General features: G+C 44.3%; 1 protein-coding gene across 1 annotated transcript in view; it reads right to left on the minus strand.

The window, feature by feature from the left end:
- The window catches only part of stau2 (staufen double-stranded RNA binding protein 2), a 78104-nt gene that overhangs the window by 28330 nt on the left and 34808 nt on the right, over positions 1-14966 (minus strand). Inside the window, exons 11-12 of the mRNA XM_053412042.1 lie at positions 14238-14295; positions 6758-7119 (exon numbers count right to left, since the gene is read on the minus strand). Coding sequence (XP_053268017.1) covers positions 6758-7119; positions 14238-14295 — 420 coding nt within the window. The remainder of the gene's footprint in view (positions 1-6757; positions 7120-14237; positions 14296-14966) is intronic.

A 14966-nucleotide genomic window follows, 5' to 3' on the forward strand; every position in this document is an offset into this window, starting at 1 on the left:
AAGTTTCATGGAAACACTTGAGTAAACTTTGCATAATCCTGCAGGCAATCAGACAAACATCAATGAAAACGTGACCTCTAGGTAACAACTAAAGTATTTGAATCAAAAGGGCACTACTGACAAGCACACTTGTTTGTCAGCTGGCTAAAGGAAGTCCAGGAGTAGCCATGATTTGAATGTGTAAATGTCCATCAAACTGCTCCCCCTTCTGCTTGACAAGTCCCAGCTTTCGTCAAAGGTACATGATCACGTCAATGACGATGAGAACTGAAAAAGGCTGGTAGTCAACTAGCGTCCAAAAACAATAGCGTTCTGTAATTTATGATGAATTCAAACAAGCAGTATCAGATCCGTATTGGTCTGAGATGTTAGGAGATGTATTGATTACATTGTTTTCATTGTTTCTTTGCTTTAACTAGTCAAACACTTATCCTGACGGTACGCCAATGGAAAGTGGCACTTGATTTTGCAGTACTAGAAAAAAGATTCCTGGTGCAAGGTTTTGATTTACTAGGAGAGAAACAACATTCGAGACATTATTATCATAACTATGCATTGTTTCTGACCACTTTGTTTTATCCAGAGAGGTTTGGGCAAAGAACACGGCCCAAAGGGGATTTTTTACTATGCTATTATCCATCATTAAATTGTCATCAAAATATTTGGGACTCTGTTTGCAACTTGTGAAAGAGCTCGCTCAGTACAGAAGTAGATTAAACTGTTTGTGGACGCCCGGCCAGGGTACTTCTGAGAACAGTAATTGGTGTGTGCAGATAATGAAGAGGAGAGTTTGGATTCCGAAGAAAGTGCCAGCTCAACACACCCTCCATCTACCCATGCATCGCTGCCTAGTGATGAGAATTACATGAAATATGATCTATACTATCAAAATACAAAGAACAAAAGCACGTGAAAGAAAGATTGCGCTGCATATTCAAATTTTGCAATGTGCTGTGCTGTCACTTGAGGATATTTGATTTAAAGGTCTGCAAATGGGCTTGATTGTGTAAAAACGTCATCACTCAGTTTTGCCAAACACACACAGACACAGGCGTGCGCACCGACATGAACGCAGAAGGCCACCGTGTTAGCAGAGAGACTGTGCGCCGAGCCAGCTTAGAATCAACGGTCTGATTTATACCACCGACAAAACTTGTTTTCGAAGATCGCTCTTCACACAAATATGCCGCAGAGCACAGCTGGAAGCCATCACCCTGCCGCAGAAATCAAACGTGGTGGGATTAGCCATCCCAAAACGTAGTTTCTAACGCAAATCCCAGAGTAAACACAGAGTCCAGGAATGAGACGATGACAAGGAGGTTGGAAACAAACTGTTAGGGGAGCCTTTGAACGTTTGTACCAGATCGAGCGTTTGATGTTGATACAGAGAGATGAGAGTCAGCAACGGCGATCAGGAAGGGAGGAGAGAGGGTGGGGGGAAAAAAGACAGAGGGTAGGAACTACCAGGCAGGCTACGAGGAGTAGTCGGAAACATTTGAAGTGGTCGTTCTAGCAAGCCAAAGAGGGAAGCGGCGAGAGGGAAGAGCAAACAACGTGCAAGTGTGAGAAATCCTGGGAACTGCACTGAAGGGATATCAACACCAGCCACCCTCCAAGGATAGTGTTTTCATTAACATGGGATTTCCAACATAGAAGTACTGATTCCAGCGCAGCCATGAATACGGCCGTCCCTCCCCTCTAAAAATCCATCTCCCAACTTCAGCCCATCATGGCTAGATAACATAACTCAGCCGATTGCTATCTCCGCTGTGTTATTGCTTTTGGATTTAGCAGGTGGACAGAACTGACAGATGCAGCAGATACCGCTCAGCTATTCCAGACACAACCTGGAATGTTATGTTATCGTACAGTGTGCGATCTAGGATTGCCATGCATGCAAGAGGATATTAACAGTTTCTAACAGGTGGCAAAAACCTGCGTCATTAAGATCTCAGATCTGACCTCTGTGATTGTAACAGCGCCAACCCATACGTTTAGTCAAACAAACGAAACTATCAGGTTCTGTTTTATGCTGCTGATCAGAACTCTACAGGACGAGGAAAATCTCTGCAACAATACACAAAGAGGCTCCGTCATATTTTCCATTTGCACAACCAGAGCCCAACCTCAGGAGGGGTTATAGTTTCCAATTCTTGCAGGAAAGGTGCGACATTTACTGTACCGGCCAGTTGCCTAGGAATATGGCTTACAGTATTATATTATGCACAACAAAAATAATGAGCCGCTTGCTGGAAGGTTCTCTGGCAAATTTTTATGGAGCTTGGGCAAAACGAAGCTAATCTAATCATTGTCCAGAACAAGCAAAATCAAATCATTATAACTTGGGAGCAAGACCTTTTTCGAAACTTAACATTTCAAAGTGAACGTGATTCTAAGAAAAATACACCTCCTCCTATAAATGAAAAGGTTAAGAGAGAGTCAATTTAATACACATGGATTTTGCGGCTACAGCGTTACAAGGTCAAATTTGGTCTAATGTGACCAGTATCTTATGGGCGCTAATGTTAGCTTATATAAGCAAGGTTTTTATATATGATACTTTTACCCAGTCGGTTTGTTGACTTCATGATTCTTCTCCAATTGTTCTACTTTAACATTAGCTTAGCATTTTAAGCAAATGGTAAAGTGATTTAGCATTTAGCAATATCCAACCAAAGCCATTTTCAGATATGAACTCCAGATAATGTCGGGAGCAGCCATCTCGGACATTTGCCTTCTCCAATACAGGGCCTCAAAAGAAATTTCAGGAAAACATCCAGACTAACTGCTGCCTGTTGACGTTGATCAAATCATGATGGTTCGAATGATATACTGATGTAAACACAATAGATCCTAACATCCGAAACATAAATCTGATACGAGATGCACACAGTGGAACTAAAGGTTTCTGTGAAAACAAAAAAATCCTTTCATCCTCAGGAGTACGACAATAACTTTTCCATGTTAGACACATGCCTGTCCACTGGCTACTCATGTAACTAACTGGGGATCATGTAACTTGCCATTATGCCTGAAGAATCACTCTGTGTTTGCCCACAAACAAGAGCAGCATGTGATCCCTCACACGCACACGTATTTCCTCCACACTTCCTTTCTCGCTCTGTCCACTTCACTCCTGTCTTCTTCATTAATTCGCTCAACCACTAAATCACTCCAACTCTGCCGGCCCACATGGACAGACACAAAGAGCTGTGATGATTGTAAAGCTCCAGTTTTCCCCAAAACCACGAAGCCCATTGGAAATAAAGTGGATGTAATCAAGTGTGACAAGCTTGAGAGTAAATCATTAGCGCATTTGTCCAGGTGTGTACTATGGTTTCATTTGAAGGTGAAGATAAAAAAAAAAAAATCATTAGATTTCGATCAATCATTGATCTTTGATATAAAATCTCCTGCTCACTTTGGGGAAATGGGTAAAAGGTAATAATCTGAAGTAGCAGCAGTCTGTCATGACTATTAAGTAATGTGATGGCAGAGTAAATGGGCAGCTGGTGACTGCAATGCTGAGGTCAAAGCCTTCAACAAACTACACAAACAGTACAAAGAAAAATAAGAGTTGGTCATTAGGAACAGAGGACGCAATTAAGATGGAGCAGCAGAAAGATTATATTATGTATATTATATATTAATAATAAACCAGAACGCAAAGAGAGATACACGGACATAGAGAAAGAAGCAGAATCTGTTATGTGGCTGCTACTCAGAACTTCATCCTTGGCCCATGTGTTGTCTATTACCTCCTGCTTCTTTGTTTCTGCCCTACTTCTAGCACACATACCCACCGTGCCAACAACACGCCAGCCAAATTAATAGGAAATACACACACACACACACACACACACACACACACACACACACACACACACACACACACACACACACACACACACACACACACACACACACACACACACACACACACACACACACACACACACACACACACACACACACACACAAGTAAGTGCCAGCATCCTTGCTCCAAGCTGGCGTGAGTACAACACACTGTTGCTTATCCAGTCAGAGCTTCCACCAGAGGCCATTTTCCAATCAACTCAAAAGAAGGGCTTAGCAGGTAGGTCCGGCCCTTTGTCTGCCGAGCTGGATGGCTGAAACAGACACTATGAGAATGTCCTCTGTGTTTGCTTAGTTGCTTTAATCCAATGTTGGGCAGTCATTGTAATCCGCTCACTTGGATAACATAATTACGTTACAAAAACAAAGTTACTAATCAGACCAGGAGATTATTATCAAATTACTGAAAAAAAAAATCTTATGGGGGATCTGAGCCCTTGTTTGTTGTCGAGTGTGGTAAAGTGAGAGCTGGCCCGACACGAAGCGGCACATTGTGTGTCCGGTGGAAAAGCCGACAAGTGCAGGCTTTGGCGAAAACATTTGAATGTCTGTGGCGGTTTATCCCACAAAAACACATAAGAATACATAAGCCTTAAGAGGTCTGCTTGACATGGCCGCGAAGACAATCAGAGGTTCTCATTACAAACCAAGATGATTTGAAACATCCCCTCAATGAAACACATATTGTCTGCATGTCTCAATTACAGCCTGAATTCCTCACTTAAGAAACACAAACAGACGGAAGTATGTGACGACACTGATAGTTAAGTGTGTATTTATTCACAGAAATGCATGTATGGGTGCAGAAAAAAAATGTGTATACATATGGGAAATAACTTATGGTTTGTGTAGCTTACAAGAGAACGACGAGGACTTAAACTTCACAAAGGCTTTGACCAACTCTTCCATTTCTACTAAACAGAACCTGCTGTGTGTGTGTGTGTGTGTGTGTGTGTGTATATGTGTGTGTGTGTGTGTGTGTGTGTGTGTGTGTGTGTGTGTGTGTGTGTGTGTGTGTGTGTGTGTGTGTGTGTGTTTGGGCTTGGCCTGGCAGCAGAGCTCTCTCAGGTTACCCACACACAGGAAGGCTCAGAGCAATAACAAAGGCCTTTCAAAAGAACCCTCAGCAGGTTAAGATAAAATGTTTTCGCTCAAACTGATAAAAAGCATCTGCAGCTTTGGTGAACGGGCGCTGATATCAGTGGCGTGGTATGCGCCACAGATCGGGCGGTGCAGATTAAAACAGAACATGGGTTGTCTATCTATTGGACACAAAGACACACATAGAGTGCTTAGAGTGAGCTGTGTGTGTTTGTGTCCAGTCCTGTAATGACAGAAGCACCTGTGAGGTTTAGTTCCTGGTTTAAATCAGCAGCCTGCCAATAATGTCTACAGGGTGAAACAGAAAACAAATTGTGTTATTGAGCGGTACTAGGTTCTATACTCTTCACACGAGGCCACTTGTCCTGTAGAGGTATCACTCTCATTGCTCTCTTCTTCTCAGAAAGGCTTTTCCGAGCAGTGGTGTCATTATCTACAAACATAAATGCAGCAATTGCAGGTGATTAGAGGTGAAGATTGTGCACAACATGCTACGTGCACGTGTTTGGATCCAGAGAGCCTCTATCTCTTTAGTTTCCTCGGTTCAACCCCACATGTTGACCAAGACCGCATTCATATGTATAGGGAGGGATAAGCCAAGGGGTTGTGTATGCATGCGTGCATTTGTGTGCGTATGTGTATGGGTGGGTGGGTGTGTGTTTATGGGTGGGTGTGTGTGTGGGTAGAGGGAAAATATTTCTTGTATGGTCACGCGAACATCTGTGTGCCGTCACTTTAGCATGTGTGCACACTGCATGACTTTACCACAGGGTGTTCGCAGCTTTGACCAACTTTGAATTATGACTTTTATGACCTAATTGATGCCAGTTAGAAATGAAATGCAAGCCTTCATTCCACAAGGGGGGGGGGAAATGCGAAACTGGAAACAATTGTGTGCCTATCAGCATGGAGTCCTCTGTGATGGGGAATTTAGGGGCATCCAGAAGAAACAAAGAACATATGTGTTTTCTCGTGCTTAAGCCTCACGTTCTGCATTTTTGACCATCATGTCTATCACTTCACAGATCCCAGTAAATGCAGGTTACAGACTACAGCCTAGTTCGCACTACACGATTGCAGCTTTAAAGAGTTCACGAACAGCGATTGGAGTGAATTAGGCTTTCTGAGAGATTTCTTGGGGTTTTGATGTTAATAAGTCTGAAATGTGATGTTTTTGGACAGCTCAAGCAAACCCTACTATTTCACCTTTATTCTTTCTTTGAAATATGGCGACGCCTGCGAGCTAGTTCTGGCAGGCAACTCGAGCGGCGCTGCGCCAATCAGGTGTCATACATCATGTGACATACATCATGTGACATACCTCAATCTCCACAACCATCTTAATACACACCCACCTTATCAGGTGGTCTATTTAACCAGAGAGACATTTCCCATCAACCCCTCTTGCTCGCACTGCTGCTGCAGTATTGCTACCTGTTGCTTCAGTCCCTCCACCACCCCAGCATCCACCTGTAGGCCCAGCATCCACCTGTAGGCTCCAACGGGGGTTACAAGTATTTGCTCATCACTCCCATCATTACTGTGTAATCATATGGGGGAGTGATTAAGTTGGAGCCTAGACGCCAAACACTAAATCTGTTGTAATAAATATATTACATGATCAAACGTGAGTTGTCTGACAGAAATAGGTTTGTCTATCCTGGACTTTGGGGAAGCATTGCTACTGTCTTCCGAATCTCAGATATTAGCTTTCTAAGAGAAATGTTACCATTACCAAAAGAAACCCTAGTGGCAGCATTTCCACCTTGTTGCATCTTACCTGGAAGCCCTGGATGCGAGCCAGGTAGTCCAACTGCTGTGCAGGCTGCACCGAGACGCCACAGGCCAGAGCCGGGTTCTTCCCTTTTAGGGGCAGGGAGGCGTCAGCAGTGGGTGACTGGCCATTAAGGAGCAGCTCCCTGGCCATGGTAGCAGTCGGGCTTGGTGAAGAGGGTGAGCCGCTGTAGTACGGAGGGTGTCCTGGGGGCAGCGGGGCAGAGCAGGGCCCCATGTCTTTGGATGGTATGTAGTTGACGGAGTTGCCATTGTTGCTGCCAGGGCCCGAGGCGCTGCCCCCCTGCTTCCTGCTGGCCTCCATCTCCTGGTAGACATCGGGGCTGAGGTGGAGCAGACCTTTCTGTGCTGGAGGGGTCAAGGAAGAGGGGTGGGAGGAGAGGAGAACAGGAACAAATTAATCTATGGATTAACTAACAGAGATGAGAAGGTGGAGGAGCAGAGGGCATAGATTGACCATGAATGGTGTTTATTAAGAGCATTAAAGGGACAGAGAAGGAGAAAGAGGGAGAAGGGAAAGAAAAATGGTTTATTATTCCTGTCGTTATTAAGGGTCAACATGATCGAAATACACACATTCCTCTGCTGCTCTCTACCCCTTGACACTTTCTTCTAGAGGTCGTCATGACCTTCAGAACAAACTTTGGACCAGACCAGGATCCGACTCACCCGTACCTGACATTCATGGATTTATTTTCATGTGGTTTGGCATTTCCGAGCACTTTCAAAGCGTCTGCTGGAAAACACACAAAGCCTCTTCCTTTCTCACGATAACACACGAAGACACAGACACAAATGGAGAATCTAACAATATCAGATTGGATTTGACTTCATCACTGACGGAGAAGGCATCTGCTGCTAACTGGCGTCCTGCTTCACTTCTAACGTCTCTTCAACAACAGACATGTTAGAACTCAGAGGCAGGTTCGCTCTCAGATCAGGGTTCTTCAGGGAATATTTCAGTGGCTCGAGGAAACATCCTGAGCGATTTTGATCCAGGATGCGGAGGAACCTTTGTTGTCTGAGCGGCTTTTCTTCAACAGGATGCAGCTCCATCCAGACATGCTGTGGTTTTAGCCAGCTAAGCACAACAGCGATCCAGGCCCATGTTTGCAATCCAGACCACTTGGATAAATCTAAATGTTGGCTTCCTGCACTCTGACATCACTGTCCTGAAATGGTCGTGACAGGTGGAAAAGGGGGGGAAACACCGACGCGTTTCGTCACTATTCGGCTGCAGTAGAAGTAAGAGGAAAGAAAATGAGATGTGAAAGGAGAAGACGAAATGTGAAGGGAGAGTAAAGGAGGATAAAAAAAAAGTGGGATGAGCTGGGAGCCAGTTCAGATGGAAGATGAGGTGGGGATGTGAAGCCCATGCGGAGCCTCCGAAGTCCAGCCAAGGTCACCAGAGACAGGAAGAGCAGCTGTGTATGTGTCTGTGCGTACGTCTGCAGGCTTGTTTGTGTGTGCGTACAGACCAACAGCTGGGAGAAAGCGCTGGAGTGAGCACATGACTGACAGGACACTTCCTGTTTGAGTTAACATTACCATCTCTCTCTCACACACACAGACACACACGCTAGTCTAGGGTTTCTGGGAACCTGCAGACAGTATTTCCCATTATGAACAATGAAGTTGGCCTTCCTTTCCAGAGAAATAGAAAAGCTGAAGGAAACAGCAATGAAACCCAGGACTTATTACTCATACTACAACAAACTGCCCCATGCCAACAATGACACAACTTCTAGGATCTATCCCCCCCCCCCCACTCCCAATCATGATGACAACTTTAATTTAAATTTACACAAGTAAAACTTGCAGGCCTTTGCATTCTGAGATGTAGCGTCATAAAACATGTAAGGTGTTAGCCAACATGACGTCAGCAGTGGACAAAGGGGAACTGAAGAGAGGGGGGGCAGTGAATGTAATCCATGTGAGTGTGTGTGATTGTCTGCTTAAGTGTGCGAGGGCGTGCATGTGAGGATGTTTGCATGTGATTGAGCGCTCAAAGCTGGTGTCAGATGGCAAACAAGAGCGTGAGAGCAAGAATGAGCAAGAGTGAGACAAAAGGAGGAGACGTAGTGAGAGTTAATAAGTAAGAGTGACGAAGTGTGTTTGTGCATGAGGATGTTGGACAGCCGTTGTGAAATTGTGTACATGAAGTGGGAAGCAAGTTGGGGGAAAGGAGAGAGAGAGAGAGAGAGAGAGCAGTGGGGGGAGAAGGCGAAGGAGCGTGTGTTTGTGGTGCTGGTTCCAGGCAGTTTTGGAGGGGTCCCACCCAGGCTCGGCGTCCAGTGGGCCAGGGGAGCGCTGGAGGGAAGCCAGAGTCAAGCATGAGACTGATCGAAAACAGATAGGGCTGAAGCCCGCCGCTATAAATCACCACGGTGGAGCAAGACCTTCACATAGTTCACACATGCACAAAACGGACGGACACACGCACACACACAAATATATGCACAGCAGGAAATGAAATGTGGCAACTCGAGAGAAAAGCCCTGCTGCAATACCCATGGGAATAGAAGAAAGAAAAATCACTCTCTTCTTACTTCTTTTTTGCTCTCCCTTCCTGTCTCTAAGCCACCGTGTTTGTTGTAGCGCTGCATCCCACAGCTTACCAGGGCAAAGGACACTGACAGACCCACGCACACACACTTACGAAAGCACGATGAGTGCTTGTGGATGCCTGAGGTGCGTGTGTTCCGTGTGGAAGATGAACAGAAGTACAGAGCCTTTAAAGGACAGGCTGTGACACATTTACCTAATTTCTCCAAGTTTGTCTTACAGAATGCTGCAATAGTTCACCCACAAATGAAAATACACTCATCATCTCCTCACCACTATGTAGATGGAAGGGTGGGTGAAGTGTTTGACTTGAAACTGCGTCATTTTCACCTTGTTTTTAGCCTAATTTGGTATTGGATTTGGCTGCAATGCGGTTTAATCCCGGAAACTCCAAAAGTGTTTTGTCGACTCAACGCTTCACTCACTCCTCCATCGGCATAGTTCTGAGTAGAAACTAAGTGAATTTTCATTTTTGGGTGATCTGTTGCAACACTACACATATGCTGCGATGCATGAGAGCAATGTGGACAGCAATTTGTAAAGCAGCTGGCATTCACACCACAAGGATACAACAAGTGGCTCTTCTACTGTATGAGCATCTATGTTGCACTTAGTGGCTGAGCAGAGCTCTGACACCTGTATTATTGAAGCAGACCTGCAGTACCCACCATTAACCACTGGTGTCATGACATAAATAAGGACTTCTAAGATTTTAAAGGGCCTGTGAAGATTTCTTGTAGCAAAATTTGGATTTTGTTGCAGTCCCATGCTGCATTTCCCACTAAAACCCATAGTTTGTATCTTTCGGAAGAACTAAAATCCTGTTAAATGAATTTTCTCTCTCGTAATAACATAGAAGCTGTTTCAGACAAGACCAATAGGACTTTGCATATTAAGCATGCACAACGCAGCGGGCGGTTCTCTGCACACTCGATCACAACAGCAACAAATCCTCATTAGTCAGGCGACAGGTGGTGCAACCGGATGCAGCGGACAGAGGCAGGAAGTGACATATCAATTCCGTGGCAGGGATCATGTTTACAGAGCCCCGACACCGACTCTTATCAACACAGGCTCTCTTGACATCTTCGTCTTTGTCTTCTATCTGTGTGTCGCCACTTTTTCACAGGGAGATATTCGTTTTCTTTTTTCTTTTTTGAGTCTGTCGCGTGTTAGAAGCGTCGAGGATCCCCCGCTGGATTCACTGCAAGTTAATTTGCCAGCAGACCTCTTTGTTGGCACGCAACTGCCACCGACTGTCAATCAGCGGAATAGTGCAAAACCAACAGCAGGATGTGAATTACGCCACGCGTGCCTACACGTTTGAATCCGCCTGCATGATACAAATAAAATGAGGATACGCAGGTAAACACTGCAGCCCAGTGCTTCTTAATACAAGGAGAGGACTTGGCTACGAAAGTAAGAATTTGATGTGTAAATATCAAGATAAATGACCTTGGTCCCGAAACTTTGATCCCACAGAAATAGCTCAAGACAACCTATTCTCTATTGCTTGTGTGAGAGTGCCGGTGTGTGTGTGTGTGTGTGTGTGTGTGTGTGTGTGTGTGTGTGTGTGTGTGTTTTTCCTCTATAAATTCACGTCAGCACAAGCTACGATTCAGCACTGGTTCTCACATATTAATTTTTTTTACAATCGTTCTCATTCCAGGACATATTTTTTATTGAATACTCTGCAATTCTGCAAGCTGATTGAGTTATTCCTTCTTCCATTTAATGAACAACAAAGTCAATCAAAACAACAGACACACCAGAAATATCTTCTATTCAGCAATCACAGACACACACATAGAAAACCGAGACCAGCTGCATCTGCTTGAGTGAGTTGTAAATGGTGTTTATGCAATAAACATTATTCAGACATTAGCGTCGTGTGAGTGTTCTGTGGTTTGGGCAACTTTAAAGAGCTAATTAGCAGACAGTAAAGCCTCATGCTGAGTGTGAGATAAACTATGAGTCGGAATGGCACAGGACCAAAGACACACTCCAGGCCAGCAACAGGAATAATCACCAAAGAAGGAAGACGTGGTTTCCCAGGGGGCTCTTCTGTGGAGGTATTGGGCAAGGCCTGGAGCGTGGGCTACCATAGAGACCACAACCACAAAAATAAGTTTCCCCAACAGAGCAATGTTTTGTCCCTAAACACAATTAAGGTGATGTATCTTTCTCAAAATTGGACTAAATCACAGATATGATTGCTGTGTAAATTGTGGCAGGGGCTCCATTGTCATCTGGATTCTGTATATGGAGCGTGGACCAGCAATGAGCAAACACGAGAAGTGCGAGTGATTGGTCTCACCCGTCGGCTTTGTTCTTTCTAACATAGGAAAAGCTGAAACATCACATCAATTCTCCTCTCCGGGCCGAAAGCTGGATACCCCTGAGCTGGCAGCGCTGCCAAAAAGCCTCCATTAGACCCAAGTGACGACAGCACATTCAAATCTAATAAGGCTATCTGTTTGTTTTCCACTCTGCTGCTCCACATCTCACAGCCCATTCATTTGTCCCTTTAAACGGCTCTTTCTCCAGCTGCTGGCATTTACTCCGCTGCCATTTGGAGTGAAACTGCTCGCAGTCGTTTTTATCAGACCGGGACATCACAGCAAATCAAGCTCAGGTAATACGACGCACGTAAATCTGATAAGCAAACCCAGGACGAGGAATACTTTGCTTATTCTACCTTTAATAAATATTAACTTACTCAGCTCTCACACCATGTGGAAAAATGACAGCGGTGCCAGACACTGGAGAACAGGAAAACAACTGAAAATAGAAAGTGAAGTCTTGGAATAGCATTTTTACTTTTCTGCGAGCGGAGGACCCTTTCATTGTTTTTATTTTGATTACAGACAAGACAGCCAACTCGACAACAGACACAGCTGATGGAGACCAGCTGCTTCCTAGAAAATTGCATCCATGCACTTTTTAGAGAGCAGTCCTTCGCACTCTATAAATGAAACGCCCTTAAGGCCATCGCATTCCCATGTAGAATCATACATAAATCCTGCCGTGAAGCTATTTTGTCTACGGTATAAATTTTCCATAAGTAGAGGATTTTTTCCAAATGAGAGAATCACTGAGGAGGAGACGGTCTTTTATGTGTCTCTGCGTTTGCTTCATATCTGATTCCAGTTTTGACAGAGACAGATGGACGGAGACAATCATCAGGGTTTATCTTGGCTTTTTGCAGTGGAGCAGAATCTTACATTAGGCCTTTGTCACAGCACTGTGACATGACATGTTTCAGTGCAGCAGGAGATTAAACAAGAATTAAGCCTTGTACGAGACTTAATCCTATACATAAAGTCTGGGCTCTGTGTGTACGCAGACATGGTTTACACACATGTGCATGAGAAAAAGATTGTTAAAAAAAAAGAAAGACAATGTTGGTAACCTTTTTGCAAAGGATGTGGGACCCAGTACCAGGCAGCACTCAGTTTACTCCCATCTGTACAGGGGCCTGATTGTGTAGATGATGAAATATACCCTCACAACCAGTGTGATTGAGTACTAGGGCCACTTAATAAAAATAGAGATTAAAGTCAGAATATTACAAGAAAAATTGTCACAAATCTAGGAAAGTCACAAGAAAGGCAACATTTTCAGCTACCTGTCTAGATAGAGGGGAGAAAGTCTGTCACCAGCATTAAACAAGGTATGTAGTGCATTTTGTTAGATATAAGGTTTCACTAACAACGATACATTAAAGCTTTTGGCTCATCAGCCCAAAAATTATCATCAGTATCAGCACTTAGAAAGAATTACATAGACTTGGACAAAGTTGCCTCTTTGAGAGGAAATGTTTGTTATCATTGGATATATTTGTGTAATATTCAAGTATTTTAATGGTTTCTCAAGAAACATTCTGGATTCAGGAGAACTATGACGTAACATTATGACTTTGTAGTCTCATAATACGACTAATTTCCTGTTAAATGACCCGTAATGTTTTTTTCTTCAATATTTCCCTAATACTCTGTCATAGTGTTGAATTATTGGCATAACTTGATGATTTCAGTTTTAGACAAGGTGGCCAACACTGTAACTAAGCCTGACTAAAAACCACCGGAGGGACTGGATCATCAGAGTTTCACCTAAATTGCACAAACAAACTTACATATATTATAATATACATTTAGCTTGAATACAAAATTGCCTCTATCCTTGAGGCATCATGTGCCAATAACTGCATCCTTGCATCAATTGTAATGAACCATAGTCACTAGCTGAGACTAAAGGGAGGTCATATACAGATACACAAAAGTATGCTTCTATACATAGCATGTTGTACAACAATACTGCTTTATGGGCTAACGTGCATCAACTGTGCAGCAGTGTTTTCAATGACAATTGGGTTAATTCAAAGTTCCAGCACTTTTAAGGGGCTCTTTATCTTATGTTGCCTGCAGCTGGCATGTGCTAGACACAGCTAAGTGAGATATATCTTGCTTCCTATAAAGCCTTATATCATATCATCACATATCCTGCCTCATGATGTGCTTTGTGTCTCTGTGTGCGTAGGATTAAGGGAATGTGCGTGTGTGTGTGTGTGCGTGTGCATCTGGACTCCTGCGTGCTTGTGTGTTAATCCTGAGTGAAAGGCTACGTATTTTGCACAGGAAGGCAGTGGGGGGACTCCCCGGAGGGCCCCAGTGTGCCGGCTCTGTAAGCCTGTATGAATGAGCCTGAATTCGCAGGCTCCCCACGAGGACGCACGGCCGATTAAGCTGACAGTCAGAGGCCCATTGACCAGTCACAGAGATTAAACGCCGGGCCATCTCGACAGCTAAAACCACCTGCAGGATGGAGGGACCGATAGACAGCCGGAGAGGAGGAGGAGAAGGAAGTGGGAGAGAGACACAGGGAGACGTGCGGATACTCACTGTTACTTGTCGCTTCGGTAAAGGACGCCTTTTGTCCGTTCCAGCCTTTGTTGTCCATCTGTAGTGATGCAGAGAGAAGGAGAGAAAGGGGAGGTAAAGAGAGATGTAGATTCTTGAACAGACAGCTTCTTCACGCATGTCTGACAAGTTCCTTCCTACTGTTTGGGCCACAAAGAGACGAGCGCTCACAGGAGGGGACGCTTAAGGAGCCTAGTGTCCGTCTAGGCCAGCTACTTAATTAAAGGGGTTGTCAACGTTTAGCAACTATAAAAAGGCTCTTATTCAGTGCGTTCCTCCTGCTGCGGTATGCGTAAACACAAGCAGCCATAAACACGTGTGTGAAAATGAAAATCTCTGATGTGTGTGACAGCTAGGGAGATGTTATGATTGTAAACAAATAACGCCCCCCCTTCTCCGTCTCTCTCCCACACATGCACGTCTCTTCTCACTCTACAGATCACCCACAGTCCCATGGTGGGAATGTAGTGCAACACAGTTGGCAACAAAAGGGGAGGCAGGGAAGGATGGAGAGTGAGAGAGAGAGAGAGATAGACAGCCTATCCCACAAAACAGGATATTGTTTAATTATCCCACAGAGCTTGGGGTTGTCTAAGGATCTAAAGAGAATTAGGGCGTCAAAATAATTCTTACAGAGATGTTTTCAGCTTTTTTCACGTCAATGCACAGCCATGTATCAGCCACTCACTCCATTGTGTCTAAATATTTTGA

The sequence above is a fragment of the Pleuronectes platessa genome, chromosome 20, assembly GCF_947347685.1.
Source record: "Pleuronectes platessa chromosome 20, fPlePla1.1, whole genome shotgun sequence".
Taxonomy (NCBI): domain Eukaryota; kingdom Metazoa; phylum Chordata; class Actinopteri; order Pleuronectiformes; family Pleuronectidae; genus Pleuronectes; species Pleuronectes platessa.